Source organism: Macaca fascicularis, chromosome 13, assembly GCF_037993035.2.
Source record: "Macaca fascicularis isolate 582-1 chromosome 13, T2T-MFA8v1.1".
In the NCBI taxonomy this organism is placed as follows: Eukaryota; Metazoa; Chordata; class Mammalia; order Primates; family Cercopithecidae; genus Macaca; species Macaca fascicularis.
The window spans coordinates 66,841,621-66,860,028 of NC_088387.1; the positions used below are offsets into that span (position 1 = coordinate 66,841,621).

The 18,408-nt window shown below is 36.8% G+C and overlaps 1 protein-coding gene across 7 annotated transcripts in view; it reads left to right on the plus strand.

Moving 5' to 3' along the window:
* RTN4 (reticulon 4) overlaps nucleotides 1–18,408 on the plus strand; it is a 154,412-nt gene that overhangs the window by 124,335 nt on the left and 11,669 nt on the right. For all 7 annotated transcript variants that reach the window (XM_045369315.2, XM_005575869.4, XM_005575871.4 and 4 more), the window contains one exon: nucleotides 14,550–14,757. In XM_045369315.2, the coding sequence (XP_045225250.2) occupies nucleotides 14,550–14,757 (208 nt within the window). The remainder of the gene's footprint in view (nucleotides 1–14,549; nucleotides 14,758–18,408) is intronic.

An 18,408-nucleotide genomic window follows, 5' to 3' on the forward strand; every position in this document is an offset into this window, starting at 1 on the left:
TAGAGAAATTCATATTATCCTTAGAAGACAGTAAACAGCCGTAGGTAGTTTTTATGTTCCTGCAACCTATTGAGGCATTTTCTACTTGAAATATAGGAAAAAGACCACTGGCTGGGCCTTGTAGCTCATGCCTATAATCCCAGCACTTTGGGAGGCCATGGTGGGAGGACTACTTGAGCCCAGGAGTTCGAGACCAGTCTGGGCAACATAGGGAGGCCCTGTCTCTACAAAACTTTTAAAAAATTAGCTTGGTGTGGTGGTGCATGCCTCTGGTCCCAGCTACTTGGAAGGCTGAGGTGGCAGGATTGCTTGAGCCCAGGAGGTCAAGGCTGCAGTGAGCTATGATGGTGCCACTCTGCTCCAGCCTGGGTGACAGAGGGAGACCCTGTCTTACAACAACAACAACAACAAAGAGAATTTGATTGACTTTATCTTGGCACATAAAAACCAGTAACTATGAAAATAAATGTATTTTAGTTCATTCTTAACGTAATTTAGTTTTTAATCACAGCTGTGCATAAAGTTTTAGAATAAACGGAGGATGAATCAGGTTTTTGGGATTTAGGGGAATGTAATTTTTGCCACAAAATTGTATACTAGCACAAAATGGCTTCTTTCGCTTTATGATTGAATTTCACAGTGGATCATTTATAATGTCCCTTCACAAAAAATGTTTAGTGGTTTAAAAGTGTACTTTCCCGGGAGCTCTTCCTAATCTTTTGAAGTGAGGCTCTGTTTTGAAATGCCTTGTTGGACTGTCAGCAGTTCTCCAGCGTAAAATTCCAACATTAACTTTGTGGAATTTCAGGTTAATAGCAAGATTTGCAATTGTGCACTGTTGATTTGGGTGGTTTTATCTGACAAGACATTTAGGTAATGAGTGAGGCTGGATGGTGAATTTAAACAGTAAGGAATATTTATGAGCTTGGATTAATTTTGAAGATTACTTAGCCGATGTTTTCTTATGAAAATTTTCTTTCGTATGCAACTTCATAACTTCAGGGACTCATTTAACAATACTAAACTTGGGTAAGAGAATCTTGTACTCCTCAAATATTGTTGGTTACTAGAGAGCTAGAAATACATATTTTTTAAATCACAAACCATCTTTTAGTTCATATTATGTGGGGAAAGGAGTATGTGTGTGAAAACGCAGTGTTTAAAACTATTTTAATTGTAAAGGCCATTTGTTCTCTGTAATAATAAGGTTCTATCCTAGGTGTAGGATTGGTTTTTTTATAAAATGAATAGTAAACATTGACTTAACTTCACATCTTTATGTTTGGCTTCTATTTGCTGGAGATTTTCTAGAAATGGTATTTCTCTTTTCGTTATATGCTTTGTCAAGTTTATTGCTTATTTAAAATTTTTTATATCATTCTTAAACTCACCAATGTCTTTTTTATCTATTTTTATAGTTTTTATGTACATGTAATTACATATATAGTTATAGTATACATTTATTATTTTTAAGGTGAGAACAGTTTTGATTGCTTCTAGAAAACAATTTAAAGAAAACATGGTTTATTCATATTGAATCTCTTAATGAAATTTATTGGTCTCACCTATAACTCTACTCGTAGTGTTAGTACATTGTGTCTCTTGTCTCAATTGTTTAAACTAAGGTAGAAACAGCACTTGGTATTCTCAAGTAGGCTAAAAAGCAAACTTGAGTATTAATATAGTCTTTTAAATACAAAAGAGTGATATACAAAATATAATATTAGTGTAGTCCTTTAAATACAAAAGAGTATAATAGAGTGAGACCTTCATGGTCAGACTTGAATTTCAGTTTGTAACCCTACACAATTTATTTAACAATATGTTTACATTACAAATATACAGATACATTTGCATCATATATGTAATGCAGATAATACTTTTTAGAGTTGTTGTAATTGGAGGTAATGTATATACAATGTTCTCAGCACACTGCCTTGCTCAGACTGGGAGATTACAAAATCATTGTAGAAAGGGGAAGTATAGAAATTCTGCTGTTTGTTTATTGTGCTATTTGTTTATCATGTAAAGTGTTATTTTCTTAGGCACGGTGGTTCAAATTCACCAAAGCACTGTAACGTTGTCGAAGTAAGATAGGAAAGATTTAGTGGAAGAGACAAGGATCTGAAATTTTGCATGTATCTTTTAAAAAACTCTAGTTAAAGGAAGAGGAGAGGCCGGGCGCGGTGGCTCAAGCCTGTAATCCCAGCACTTTGGGAGGCCGAGACGGGCGGATCATGAGGTCAGGAGATCGAGACCATCCTGGCTGACACGGTGAAACCCCGTCTCTACTAAAAAATACAAAAAACTAGCCGGGCGAGGTGGCGGGCGCCTGTAGTCCCAGCTACTCGGGAGGCTGAGGCAGGAGAATGGCGTGAACCCGGGATGTGGAGCTTGCAGTGAGCCGAGATCTGGCCACTGCACTCCAGCCTGGGCGGCAGAGCGAGACTCCATCTCAAAAAAAAAAAAAAAAAAAAAAAAAAAAAAAAAAAAAAAGGAAGAGGAGAGAGCCAAGAGAGGTGCTGGTTTGCCAGGTATTTGGATGAGATACTTTTGTAGCAATAACAGGTACCCATGAGCCTGAGACTTGCTAATTGAAACCTCTTTAGATATACTTTCAGAGAAAGTTGAATTCACCTTTTTTAAAAAATCAGGGCTTAGCTAAGCATCACATTTAATATTTGATTGCGTTTCTTGTCCTTATCTCTTGACCTCATCTCTTACCTCTTGAGCTTTAGTACCTTTATTTAGTGTGTTCAGTTCACCAAGCATTTCCATATGTGAAATTTACAGTTAAACTTCAAATACTTCCTTAGGTGGGTATTATTTTTCTAATTTTACACGCAGGGAAACAGAGATTACATTATCTTCTCAGATCATATTGATACTAACCTGAAGGAAGAAATAGGACTCAAAAGAAATAGGACTCAAGCTCCTCTTAATGTCTTTATGAAGAGAGCTAAACTCTGCACAGATCCTTTTTCAGGTGAATGCTTACTGTGTTGAGATAAAAGCTTACTATTATGTAAGTACTAAATTTTCAATTCTGAATTCTAATTACTTTTCCTGGCATTTGGGAAGAATTTGATTAAGGATTGTGATTCCTAATAAATATGTAATTATTATAAACATTATGGTTGTGAAAAACATAAAATTTTAATACCATTCTAATATTTATATATTTATTTCCTATTTAACTGCCATTCTCATTCCTCACCTGGCATTATTAAAGAGAACTTAATATTTGCTTTTGCTTCAAAAGTAGGTATTTTTTTTGCCAGCCATTCCCTGTCCTAGTATTTTTAGGAACAGCCAAGCCAGTTCAACTCCCCCCTGCCCCGCCTTCCCAGACAAAAGCTCTTTAAAATTGAAACCTGACTTCGGGCTATTCAAAGAAGAACGTAAGAATTTGATTTGAGTTAAAATGTAATTGGATGACTTCTGCATGTAAGGCATGCACAATGCAGGCTGACACTATTTTTAGCTATGGCAGATGACATTTATGATTACCAAATGTAGGCAACTCTTCTTACTGTGCATTGAGCGAGAAGTTTTTATTTTAAAGAAAAAATTTAAGTGTACTGACTTATTTTGAATTAAAATTTTAGTTTGATAAAGATGCTATTACACAAAACAATCATTTTCCACATTTTTATCTTGGAAACAAATGTTGGCAAGGACTGCAGAGCATTAAATTTTTTCTAAACTACAAGGGTTTGTTAAAATTGATGAGCATTATTTTTAGCAATTCATAAGCATTCCCCCAAAGTTATACATGGAAAAGTACTGCTAGATTCATCTCAGATCTTTGAAAGGATGTTTAATGAACATTTTATATGAGTAAGGTTGAGGCCACAGAATAGGGTTACCTTGTATGATTAACCCTTTATTCTGCAGTATAGGAGACTTGAGGAACCATGAAAAGTTAAACTTTCCTTATATAAACTCTTTGTCTTAATTTTGGTTTTTCAAAAATAAGGAGCCACTAAAGTGATTACCTAGGAGTCCAAAATTAGCATTTTGGTGATCCTGTAGTTCTTATTGAAAGGTGTCCTTTATTTTAATTTGAAAATTAAATGTTTCTGTTCTAAAAATAATCTGGCTGCTATTCAGACAATGCAGCAAGCATTAATGATGTAGGTAATGGGAATATAAAGATGAAAGGCATTTATCAGTTTTCCGGGGTCTAGTAAGGGGAGACAAGCCTGCAAAACAGTGTTTTCTTTTTTATAAATTACCTGAAAGCTTTTTTGTTATTTAATAAATGTAGACATCTGAAAATAGTGTAAATAAAATAAATGTTAAGTCTAAAGCATAGAAACATTTTTTAAATACATCAATTAGAATTAGTAACCTGTCATAAGGTATACATTCATTCTAATCAGTCAAGTGGTATCTCATTGTGTTTTGGTTTGCATTTTTGTAATGACTAAATGATGTTGAGTGTTTTTTCATGTGCTTATTGGCCATTTGTGTATCTTATTTGGAGAAATGTCTATTCAAACCCGTTGTCTATTTTAAATTGTTTTTTACTGTTGTAAAAGTTTTTAAATATATTCTGAGTACAAGTCTCTTATCAGATCATTGGTTTGCAAGTGTTTTCTCTCATTCTGTGTGGTATCTTTCCACTTTCTTTGTGGTGAAAGTTTTTGATTTTAATGAAGTCCAATTTATCTTTTTTTCTTTTGTTGTTTGTGCTTTTGGTGTTATATGTAAGAAATAATTGCCTAATCCAAAGTCATGAAAATTTACACTTATTTTTTTCTTAAAGAGTTTTCTGGCTGAGTGCCGTGACTCATGCTTATAATCCCAGCACTTTGGAAGGCTGAGGCAGGAGGATTGTTTGAGCCCAGGAAGCTGAGGCTGCCTGCTTTGGCACCACTCCACTCCAGCATGGGCGACAGAGTGAGACCCTGTCTCAACAACAATAACAACAACAAAAAGATAGGAAAGAAAGATAAGAGTTTTCTAGTTTAAGCTCTTAACTTTGACTCTTTGAGCCATTATGAGTTAACTTTTATATATGATATGAAGTAGAAGAATCCAACGTTATTTGTTTTGCTGTTGGATATCCAGTTGTCCCAGCACCATTTGCTTAAAAGACTGTTTTTTTCTCATTGAGTTGCCTTGGCACCCTTGTCAAAGTCAGTTGACCATAAATGTAATGGTTTATTTCTGGGTTATCAGTTGTATTCCACTAATCTACCTGTTTGTTCTTGTGTAACTACTCTACTGTCTTAATCACCATACTTTTTTAGGAAGTTTTGATATAGGGAGGTTCGAGTACTCCAACCTTTGTTGTACTTTTTCAAGTTCTTTATTTTTTTGGATCCCTTATATTTCCATATGAATTTTGCAATTGACGTCAATTTTTGCTAAAAGACAGCTAGGATTGTGATGGTGTTTGTATTTTAGATCAATTTGAGGAGTGTTACTGTCTTAATGTCTTTCAATTCATGAACAGGAGTCTTTCCAATTATTTAAGTCTTCAATTTCTTTCGACAATGTGTTATTTATAGTTTATATGTCTTAAAATTATTTTCACTGTATTCCTAAGTATCTTATATTTTTCTGTGCTATTATAAATGGAATTATTTAATTCATTTTCAGGTTGTTTATTGCTGGTGTATAGAAATACAATTTTTGTATATTGATATTGTGTCCTACAGCCATGCTGGACTCTCATTCATTATTTCTAGTAGCTTTTTTGTGGATTGCTTAGAATTTTTTAAATGTATACAGCAGGCCCTCATATCATTGTTTTGTTCAGTGTTGTTTCGTTACAATGTAGATGAGGAAAAAAAAGCAATTCCTGGCTGGGGCCACTGTCTGTATGGGATTTGTATGTTCTCCCCATGTCTGCACGGGGTTTTCTCTGGGTACTTTGTGGTTTCTTCCCATATTCTAAAGATGTACACATTAGGTTCATTGGTGTGTGTCAGTTGTCTCAGTATGAGTGTGTATGAGTGTGTCCTGTGATAGAATGTTGTCCTGTCCAGGGTTGGTTCCTGCCTTGCACCCTGAGCTGTCAGGATAGGCTCTGGCCACCTATGACCCAGAACTGGAATAAGCAGGTTGGAAAAGGAATGAATGAATGAATGAATGAATGCAGATTATTGTAAAATAAAAACCCGTAAAGTATACAATAATGATGCAAATGCACAACAATCAATGGTGCAGTGTGAAGGCACTGAGTGATCCTGCCATGTTTGCTGTTTTTGAACTGTGTGGTGGCGGTAGGAGGTGCTTCTACAGCAGTGTTTGCTTTGTAAACATTTGTTCCTTGGTTTAACCCACTACTGCTACAACCACCATCACTGATTCACCAAAAATTGTGTTTTAAAAAAATCTTCCTTAAATGTATGTATAGCTTACATTATTTCAATGTTTAATAGTAGCAGTGTTTTGAGTCTTTAGATTTTTTTTTTTTTTTTTTTGAGACAGGGTCTTTCTCTCTTGTGCAGGCTGGAGTGCAGCGGTGTGATCTCAGCTTGCTGCAACCACTGCCTCCGGAGTTCAAGCGATTCTCCTGCCTCAGCCTCCCGAGTAGCTGGGATTACAGGCACCTGCCAACATGCCCGGCTAATTTTTGTATTTTTAGTAGAGACGGGGTTTCACCATGTTGACCAGGCTGGTCTCAAACTCCTGACCTCAGGTGATCCGCCTGCCTTGGCCTCCCAAAGTACAGGGGTTACAGGCATGAGCCACTGCGCCCAACCTTTATTTAGAATATGATGATGTTTTTGTCACCAGAAATATGCCATAGAAACTGAAGTCTTAGCCGGGCGCGGTGGCTCAAGCCTGTAATTCCAGCACTTTGGGAGGCCGAGACGGGCGAATCACGAGGTCAGGAGATCAAGACCATCCTGGCTAACACGGTGAAACCCCGTCTCTACTAAAAAATACAAAAAACTAGCCGGGCGAGGTGGCAGGCGCCTGTAGTCCCAGCTCCTCGGGAGGCTGAGGCAGGAGAATGGCGTAAACTCGGGCGGCGGAGCTTGCAGTGAGCTGAGATCCGGCCACTGCACTCCAGCCTGGGCGACAGAGCGAGACTCCGTCTCAAAAAAAAAAAAAAAAAAAGAAACTGAAGTCTTGTTTATATAAATTAACCTATGGTAAATTGGTTTTGTTACATGTCATTTCACTTAAAGGCACAGTTTCCAGGAAGCTATCCTCAACATTTAAGTGAGGATTTACTGTATAAGATCATGTTATCTGCAAATAGAGTTTAGTCTCTTCCTTTCCAACATGGGTGCCTTGTATGTCTTTTTCTTGGCCAGTTGCGCTGCATAGCACCCCCAGGACAATGTTGGACCAGAAGTGGCAAGAATGGATGTACTTGTCTTGTTCCTGGTCTTAGGGGGAAAGATGTTTACCATTTACTTTGAGGTTAGCTGTGGGTTTTTTTAGATGATCTTTATCAGTTTGATAATGTTCCCTTTTGTTGCTGTTATGTTAAATGTTTTATCTTGAAATGGTATTGGAGTTAGTGAGATGCTTTTTCTGTGCGATGCTTTTTCTGCATCTATTGGGATGATCATGTGGTTTTTGTCCTTATCCTGTTAATATGGTATATTATGTTGATTGATTTTCGTATGTTGAACCAATCTTGTATTTCTGAGATAAAGGCCACTTGGCCATGGTGTATAATCTTTTTTGTATGTTGCTCAATTCAGTTTGCTAGTATTTTGTTGAGGATTATTGCGTCTGGATTCATAAGGGATGTTTATCTGTAGTTTTCCTTTCTTGTGATGTCTTTGTCTGATTTGGTATCAGGATTGAACAAACTTCTAAATTAACTAATGAATCTAAATTAATAATTCTCTTGTTGACCATTAGAAGCAACAGTATTTGAATATATTTCTCAGAAGGGATTTTAGTAAAGTTCTATACCTCCCTCCTATTGAGAATCAATTATCTTGGATAAACAATCTTTCAACTTTTTTTTATTAAAACCAATTTGAGGAAACTGTAAGGGACTAGAAATTTTGTTGGCAAATGTCAATTAAGTCAGCCACACTGCTAGCAACTAATATTTTTTCATTCTTGCAGCTTCACTAACAATCTCTTCAGCTTCTTTATAGGAAAAGATTGAAATTCTTCTGTACTTTGCACAGTGGGGTTGGTGGCAGTGTAGATTGCCTCTCAGATGTTCCTGTTCTAGGATGTATTCATTTTATCTTATGTGTGACTATCAGTGCCTAGTTGTCTCATTTCTCTTGGCTGTTCTTCCCTTTTTTTCTTCTCCAGTGCTCTAAAGGGTCTGATGGCTCCACTAGAGCATTCCTAGTGCTTGTTTCAGTGTGTCTGTTGTGATACCTGCTTTGAGCTCTCTCATGCAGCTGCTTACATATTTTTATGCAGTATGTGTGGGCTTACGCATGTAATTTTCAGAGCTTTTCCATTTATTGAAAAGACCTTGTTCCTAGGAACCATAAGACAAGAGGAAAGGAAGTGGTAGGTTAGGGTTTACTGTACTTTCTTAAAGTTAATTTTATTTAAGGTTGTGATCATTGAGTACTGCTGGGCCGTATACATGACTATTCTGGTATCATCAACTTTGGGGAAATTGACCTGATTCAACCCAGAACACCAGAATCATCAACTTAAATACTCTAGAATTTTAACTTGTCAGCTGGATCCAAATATTTATTAAGCTAACAGAGAGGGTGTTCTTTTTCCAATAGGAAAGCCTACTGTGAAAAATAACACTCGTAAGATTCTTTAGTAGTACCGAATAGAAACAGAATAGTGTGATTTTTTTCTGATTATAGTCATGATTCATACTTGCCAATAGAGTGGGACCATTTCAGATGGCACAGAAAAGAATAAAGCAGCAAGTAAAACTCACTGATATTCCCGTTATGCAGAGAAAAACACTGCTTAGTGGTTATCCTTTCAGACTTTATATGTTTAATTTCTTAAGTGAGAATATACTGTGAGTCTTTTTGTAACATTCTGTTTTCATTTATCATTATGGACATGTTTCTGTGATAATGTAGATCTGTATCACTTTTTTAAATGGCTATGTAACACTTCTCTTGCATAAATATACCCTAATTTTATTTAATCAGATTCACATGGTTTTTGAAAGTCATTTTCAACAACTTAATTATAGTTCTCTACTGTGGGAAAGTACTTATCAAATATATTGGAGTAAAGCCCTTTTCTCCGTTTTTGGGTCTAACGGTAGGTGAAATATTCACATTAAAATTTGTCCCTTATTGATTAAACTATCTTGTTAATTTCACTTAGCCTTTCTTGGCCTTCATGATTCATCTTGCATCTTGTAATTATCTGCCTACGCTTTGCCCATTTGTTATGCACACACACGTATAACATTTTGAAGGACTTTAATCAGCTGAGCCTTCAATTTGGCATCATACAAAGGAGAGTATGAGTTTTATCTATAGGAATCCTGGGTTCAGATCCATGTTCTGCCACTTATTAATGATGTGATCTCGGTCCAGTCATGTAGGAGCTGGGTTTCACTCTTTCAAGCCTACCTTTCATTAGGTTTATTTGTTTGTTTGTTTAAGAGATGAGGGGTCTCTGTATTTCCCAGTCTGGTCTCACACTCCTGGCCTCCTACCTTGGCCTCCCACAGAGCTGGAATTACAGGCATAAGCCACTCTGCACAGTGGCTCATTAGGTTTTAATAATTGAAAGAGATGGCTGGGCGCGGTGGCTCAAGCCTGTAATCCCAGCACTTTGGGAGGCCGAGACGGGCGGATCACGAGGTCAGGAGATCAAGACCATCCTGGGTAACACGGTGAAACCCCGTCTCTACTAAAAACTAGCCGGGCGACGTGGCGGGCGCCTGTAGTCCCAGCTACTCGGGAGGCTGAGGCAGGAGAATGGCGTAAACCCGGGAGGCGGAGCTTTCAGTGAGCTGAGATCCGGCCACTGCACTCCAGCCTGGGTGGCAGAGCCAGACTCCGTCTCAAAAAAAAAAAAAAAAAAAAGAAAGAGATAATGTTGTATAGGCTACTGCAGTGTTTGGCACAAGTTTATGTGCTCAGGAAATAAAGAAGGTGTGGAGATTGGAGAATGTAGATCAGCAGTCAAACATCTATCAGTCTTAAGCGTATCATTTCTCATACTTTTAAAAAGTTTCATACAGTTGCCATAATGATAGAGTTTATAATTGCTTGGAAAATTGTAGGAATATGAATTTGTTATATTCCTAAAGTTTTAATAATGTCTGGTACTTAAGATATTTCTAGGAAGGTTCAAATCAGAAGACTGGTGTGAATAAAAATATTTAAGCTTCCTTCTCCCCAAAAAAATATAGATCTAAAAAGGAAGGAAATATTTTTAAATTATACTGAGCACAGATAATGCCACAGTAGTACAACTTCATTGGTTTGGATCCACTGACAGGGAATTTGAATGCAGTACTAATGTATGTATCTTTGTACTGACTATAGATCATGTTAATTCCTTAAGGGAAAAGAGAGAAGATTAATGCCCTTTATGGACGATAAAACTGAAGGCCAGAGAGGTTGGAGTCCTATCCAAAATCACAAAATTGCTGAGCTGGTACATGCTAGGATGTGGGTCTCTTGAATCCCAGACCTGATATTTCCTTTTACCATATTCATTTCGGTAGAAATTACAGACTAATTATAAATCATATCTAGTCACTACACCTGTTTAGACAGTAACTCTGTTATATTAGGGAGGTTTGATTAGACATTTATGTTGTACAGTACAAACCTCTCAAATCTACAGTCATTGATTTCATGGCCAGGTTTTACTGAGTAGTTTTTAATGATAGTAAAAAATAGCGAGCACATCTGCATTTACTTTAACTTTTCACCAATAGTGATTTTGAAGGTTAATGTTTTTGAGCATTTTGAGAACCACTTTTATAAAGGAGCATTTGTTCATTTGGAAAATAGATTTGAGAGGCTGGGCACGGTGGCTCACACCTGTAATCCCAGCACTTTGAGAGGCTGAGGTGGGCGGATCATGAGGTCAGGAGATCGAGACCATTCTGGCTAACACGGTGAAACCCCGTCTCTACTAAAAATACAAAAAATTAGCCGGGTGTGGTGGCGGGCGCCTGTGGTCCCAGCTACTCAGGAGGCTGAGACAGGAGAATGGCCCGAACCCGGGAGGTGGAGCTTGCAGTGAGCTGAGATCACGCCACTGCACTCCAGCCTGGGCGATAGTGCAAGACTGTCTCAAAAAAAAAAAAAAAAAAGAAAGAAAAGAAAAATAGATTTGAGGTATACCTTACCTGCTTATTCCTTTGGGCTATTAGCTTTTACTTACCCTATCATAGTAAAAACTTAGATAAGGTTTAAAATCCTTTCCAATGTGGTTTATAAAGTAACATGTTTACAGTACGACACAACAGTATAGTTTATTGACTTTAATAATACGTTTGAAATTTTCTTCTTTATATATTTACTATTTAAATAATGTGATTGTGGTGATAATAATAATAACAAATAGCCCTGACATTTATTAAGAATTTATTATATGCTATGTACTCTATTAAGTGCTTTACATTAATTATCTTACTAATGAAAAATCTAGTGAATCACATCTTGAGATCATTCCTATTTTTTGACAAATCATTAGCTGTATATATTTATGGGGTACAATGTGTTTTGACATGTATACAATGTGGTGTGATTAAATCAAGCTAATTAAATTACCACCTTGTTACCTATTATTTTTGTGGTGAGACATGAAATTTACTCTCAGTTATTTTGAAATATATAGTCTGCTGTTATTGACCGTTGTCACCCTGGGGTGCAGTAAATCTCAACTTTTTTCTCCATTCTATCTAGAAACTTTATGCCTTTTGTTCATTCCTATTTTAATATACGTTTTATAGATGAAGAAACTGAAATATAGAGGACTTTAGTGACTTACCTGAGGTCACATAGCTTGTAAGTTATGCAGTCATTTTTTTTTTAGTCTCTGTGACCCAACTATAGAACCTAAGTTTTTTGTTTGTGTGTATTAAACCACTGCTGTAGGGCACAAAGGGAGCCTCACAGGAAAGACTGATCTTACCAAGGGCTGTCTTTATCATCACTTCCCCGTTCTCTCACTGTACCCTCCTAATAATAAAAAAAGGCATTAATTGTTAGAACCACTGCTAGCAGAAAGGTGCTTACAGTTAGACCTGTACCTTTAGGTTTTCTAGATGCCATTCATTCTTCAAGACCCAGCTTAATTTCCATTTACAGTGTTTCACAGTCTTTTAACATTTCTTCCAGTTTTTCCCTTTTCTGAGTTCTCATAACAGTGCAGTATTTATTTTATACCTTCATTGACTTGCTTTTACATGTTTTATCTTTCCTAGAATTGTAATGTTGGACAGGACCTTCAAGAATCAGAATGAGTTTTCTCATTCTGCTAGGTTGAGTTACTTGAACAGTATCACCTCATTAAGTGTTTGCTGATTGCCAGAAACCTATTAGCATTGCTCCTATCTCCTTATTCAGTATGACATTATTCGTAATGTCCTTTTGACAACCTATAGATAGACCATTTCAAGTTCTTGTCAGTCATCAGTTGTGCTAGTACAACAGTAGAAACTAGTGGGATAGCACTGAGTTCATTTAGATGTTTTAGGCAGGGCTGTACCAAACAAGTTGGGGAATATTTGAATAAATAGTTGAAATCAGAGTTTGAAAACAAAGCTCGAAATCATATATAGAATGTTAAATTAATAGCATTCAAGCCATTTAGGTGACTGAAATAAGTGTTTGAATCCCTGCTATGTACTGGACACAGTGTTGGGCATTTAAAATATCCTAAACAGTACTCATGATATACTAGCAGCAATTAAGGACTTTGTACTAATATCCAACATTGTGCAGTTCACATACATAGTTTTCCCCACAGAAGTACCCTTAAGAGCAAAGGAAAGTTACGTACACCTTAGGGGACCTGGGGATCAAAACCAAAGCAGCCCTAAAACTGTGATTTTTCTTCGATGTCACCTCTTCTTGCAAAGAGTATATCCATATTTATTTTACTATAAAAATTTTTTTCTCCCAATTGTTCACAGTTCAGAGAGATTAATTACATCAGTCTATGAATTCAAGATCACTTTGGCACACTTCAGGGTTCTCCTTGGATTGAGCATAACCCGATTTTGAGACATCAGGCTATGCTTCCTTGATCCCCTCAGTGGCCCTGTGGCCATGTCCAAGAGCAGACATGCTAAGTTGGGCTTTGTCTGACTCATTACTATTAATAAACATTATGTAACAGTGTAGCACATTTACTTTTCTTTTTTCTTTGACCCCAAACTTTTTACAGCATTATATTTATCAACTCTTAGAAGGAAGTAGCTTTTCAGGTAATCTAAAGGCTGTTTTGTCTTTTGCTTTGTAGAAATTTTTCTTTTAATGATACCCAGGTTAAGTTACAATTTTGTTTCTCAAAGAGAGATCTTAAGAGCAGAGTTGTTGCACAAAAAAATCAAATAAAAACCGAGGTGAGTGGATCACGAGGTCGGGAGATTGACACCATCCTGGCTAACACGGTGAAACCCTATCTCTACTAAAAATACAAAAAATTAGCCGGGCATGGTGGCGGGCGCCTGTAGTCCCAGCTACTTGGGAGGCTGAGGCAGGAGAATGGCGTGAACCCAAGAGGCGGAGCTTACAGTGAGCTGAGATCGTGCCACTGCACTCCAGACTGGGCGACAGAGGGGGACTCCGTCTGAAAAAAACAAAACGAAACAAAAAGAGCAGAGTTGTAAAGCTCATTCATATGTGTAGTTTTTCTATCTCAGTCTTTTTTGATTTATTTTCTGCATATATTTTGGTGTCACTGAAGTATCTCATTTTAGTGTGTTAATATTTTTTGTTATTGGAATTTATTTATTGAATTATTTGATTATATAGCATGCATTGTATGAGATGAAAAACCCCAAGATGATTTATTTTTTCTTTTTCTTTCTTTTTTTTTTTTTGAGACGGAGTCCTGCTCTGTCTCCCAGTCTGGAGTACAGTGGTGCAGTCTCGGCTCACTGCAACCTCTGCCTCCCAGATTCAAGCGATTCTCCTGCCTCAAGCCTCCCGAGTAGCTGGGATTACAGGCATGTGCCACCATGCCCCACTAAATTTTGTATTTTTAGTAGAGATGGGGTTTCGCCATGTTGCCCAGGCTGGTCTGGAATCCCTGACCTCAGGTGATCCACCTGCCTCAGCCTCCCACAGTGCTGGGTTTACCGGCATGAACCGCCGCGCCCAGCCCCCAAGATTATTTTAAGTAACTCCTTGTTTTGGATTAGAAGTCTTCTAGGCTTTGCAGACATTTAATCATTGTGTATGGCTAGAACGATTTGGTTATGCAGAAATAAATAACATTTCATGGAGAGGTGTTATACTGATATACAACTAAGAGTGGGTTTAAAATGTGGGTTTTAAAGTTAATGTTTCTTTAACTTAGTGTTTCTTTAACTTTTTAGGTTTGGTTTTACTGTATGTAGTAGTCTTTTTATTTTCATAGATGGAACAAATCCAAATTGATAAAATAATGATCTAATTTCAGATTTCTTTTTCAATTTTTAGTTGTTGACCTCCTCTACTGGAGAGACATGAAGAAGACTGGAGTGGTGTTTGGTGCCAGCCTATTCCTGCTGCTTTCATTGACAGTATTCAGCATTGTGAGTGTAACAGCCTACATTGCCTTGGCCCTGCTCTCTGTGACCATCAGCTTTAGGATATACAGGGGTGTGATCCAAGCTATCCAGAAATCAGATGAAGGCCACCCATTCAGGTGAGATGTCTGGAAAACAAGGCATGCATTGGCAATAGTGTAAACAGGATTAGCATTAAGACTTCATCTACTGTCTATAGAGTTACAAGCATGCACTTTTTTCTTAAAGATAATTGCAGATATTTGCTTAAGCTATACCAAAAACATCTGCTTTCGAGATTTTCAAAAAGTCGTTTCAAAGGCTCATGATGGAGGAGACTGTTTACGTATCATTAAACTAACTCTGCTACTTGTTAGGAATATTTATTAGAGTTAGGCATTGGTTATCTTACTTTAATGAGTGTTGTGTCTTTTTAACATGGGTAGGTTTGTTGAGGGTTATATATTCTTTATTGTTTACTTTTTATGCTGTCTGATAACATCCTTTCTGATATTTCATATCTTTCTAGTAGTATGCTGATATTTTTCTATTATGCTTTTCTTTATGTATTTTCTTTATCTAGTTTCTTAAGGCATTATTTTTTGATTATTTTTTGGAGAGCTTTATTTCAGCATCTCCTTGTCTCTCAACTATCATCTTCTACCCTTATTTTCACAAGTGTACTATGGCATTATATAGTTGCTATTGAGACACACCTCAGCTTGAGTCTGCCCTCACCTCATACTCTGCATGTTTTTCCTCCTCTTTTTTAATTGACATATTCATATACCATAAAACTCATTTGTTTTTAGTATATTCACAGAATTCTACAACCATCACTGTTTTCATCACACAAAAAGAAACTTCCTACTTATTAACAGTTCAACTCCCCAACCAATGCCCAACAACCACTAGTTCACCACGTTTTTAAATGAATTTTTTTCCTCAAACTTGTTAATTTCTATCTGTAACACCACTACCATGCTAGTTTTCAGGCTCCTGTTTTGATGTTATGTTTGTTTTCATCTCATGTAAAGAAAATCACTAAATATTGTTAAGAAAATCACAAAATTTTGTTCTTTTCCACTGCTTCCTCAGTCTACCAGGAGCCTCTAAAGCAAAGCCATGGCCAAATTCAGTCTGCTGCCTGCTTTTGTAAATAAAGTTTGTTGGAACACAGCCATGCTCATTCATTTAGCTGGTTTCATACTGTAATAGCAGAATTCAGTAGTTGTAACAGAGACCATATGAACATGAAAGCCTAAAATGCTTAATTATCTGGCCCTTTACAGAAAAAGTTTGCTGACCCCTAATTGGACTCCATTTGTTACCAGATTGACTTCTAGTTACCTTGGATTACTGCCGTTCTTACAGATGATGTCAGATTAATTTTTCTAGAAGTACCACTTTTTTTCTAAAGAGAAAAAAAAAAAGAAAAGGCAGGGGCCCTCTATAGACTGTAGGATGAAGTCCAGATGTCTTTGTCTTGTCTCTCGTTTATTCCTTCTAGAGTTTTGTACCCATGTTCATGCTGCCTTCCTTAGCTCCCTAGATCCCTCAGTCATATTTTTTATTTGGCTCTGAGTTTGATTCAGGACCCAGCTCTTTGGAGGATTTCCTAACCCTGACCCCAAATAATCTGAGAATTCAGTTCCTACTGCATTAAGTATGCCTTTGAAATGTTAATTGTTTTGCATAAGGAGATCATTTTTCTTCAAATAGATTGCAATCATTTAAAAACTATTTCTAACTTGTTAGCTTGAAAGTAGGGGAAACAAAGAAAAAAACTATTTCTGGCAAGGTAAATACCTGTTTGGGCATATGAGTATGTACCTACCTACAACATGATCCAGTTGATATTAATGGGGAACTTAAATGGATTTACATACTTGGAAAGAGGAGACCTACTAAATTATTTTGCTTATTGTAAAGACTGGTGATCTTTCTCTGGCTTTCTCTTTTTGATGAAGTAATGACGTTATACAAGTTTGGGGGAGAGACCAACATTTATTGACTAGCTCTTATATGTCTAACCTTTTATGTACATATTATTAATAAGTTTAAGTTTATGATAATTCTATGAAATAGGTGGTATCACTCCATTTTACAGGGTGGCAGAGAAAAACTTGGAATTCAGTAACTTGAAATTGTAGTTTCAAAATGGCAGAGCCAGCCAGATGTGTTGGCTCATGCCTGTAATACTAGTGCTTTGGGATCCTAAGGCAGGAGGATTGTTTGAAGCCAGGAGTTTGAGACCACCCTGAACAACATAGTGAGACCACCATCTCTACAAAAAATTAAAAATTAGCTGGGTATGGTGATGCATGCCAGTAGTCCCAGGTATTCAGGCAGCTGAGCTGAGAAAATTGCTAGAACCCAGGAGTTGAAGGCTGCAGTGAGCTGTGATCATGGCACTGTACTCCAGCTTAGGCAATAGAACGAGACTCTTTCTCAAAAAAAAAAAAAAAAAAAGGCTGAGTCATATTGTTATCAAGCCACACATGATAAAGAAGTATGATCTTTAATTAGTTATGCTGAAATATGTAAAAATATTGTCAAGCCAAAACTTCTAAATTTTCTACAGTTCCAATTTTACACATCGATTTTTGAGGTTTTTGGAAAATATTAGTGATTTATTTCCTTCTTAGAAACACTTTATTCATTTTTTAAACTTTCTTCAAAGAGATGAGTCTCACTGTATTGCCCAGGCTAGTCTCGAACTCCTGGGCTCAAGCAATCCTCCTGCCTCAGTGTCCCAAGTAGCTGGAACTACAGGCATGCACCACCGTGCCTGGCTAGAAACACTTTTATTCTTAAAGTCCTTTTATAGTCATTATAAAGTAAATTTAGCCAACTACCAGTTTAAGCTTGTTGGACAGTTTTTCCTAGTTCCCCTTAATCACACTAGTAAAGGTGATATTATGTGGTTTGTATCTAATATCTGTGGTTACTGAAAGAGTGATGAACAGTGCTGGCCTTGTATTAATATCACATAAATGTCAGTTGAATTAATGTAAATATCTACAGGATGTCATTGATGGGGAGTGCTGTCTTTGTGCTTTCTTGTTAGGCATCTTGTCTTTAGCAAGAACCAGCAACAGTGGTACAAAGAAGCAGAATTCCAACCAGGGTTATATCAGCCACTTTCTTATATTTTTCAAATTTGGGTAAACAAGTAATTGTTGATTTAAATATCAGTGTGAATCTTTGAGTATTTTTCACTTGATATTAATAATTCGGTTTTTTGTTAATAATTGTCTAACAGTGTATTAGACCATGTATTAGTAAAGATACATTCCTGGTCCATAACAGTTTATACTCGAGTAGGAAAAATATACAAGTATACGTGTGTCTATATTTCAGAGCTGAATCCAGTAAATACTATAAGACTAACACAAAAGAAAGCATTGTTAGAATTATACAGGAGTGAGAGATAACATGAGGGTTTTATGAAAGAGATTGTCAGATGAGGCCCCATGGATGAGTGAGATTTGAGATTGGGCTAACTGGCTAAATAAGGTATCACCAGAGGTAAGAGAGCATTGCGGATTGGGAAAAAAACATATGATTAATAAAGGCTACATTAAGGTTAAAAAATATTTAGTGAATGACTCATTTCTGACTGCAACATAAAGAGTAGTTGGAAGTAAGGTTGGAAAAATTCAGGAGGATGTCCCTGGTTGAAAAGTTGGAGTCATAGAATCACAGAATGTTCGAGCCTGAAGGAACTGAGGAAAGTCTCTCAAATTTACAGAGTTGGAGCACTTACCCAGAGAAGTTAAATGCCTTTT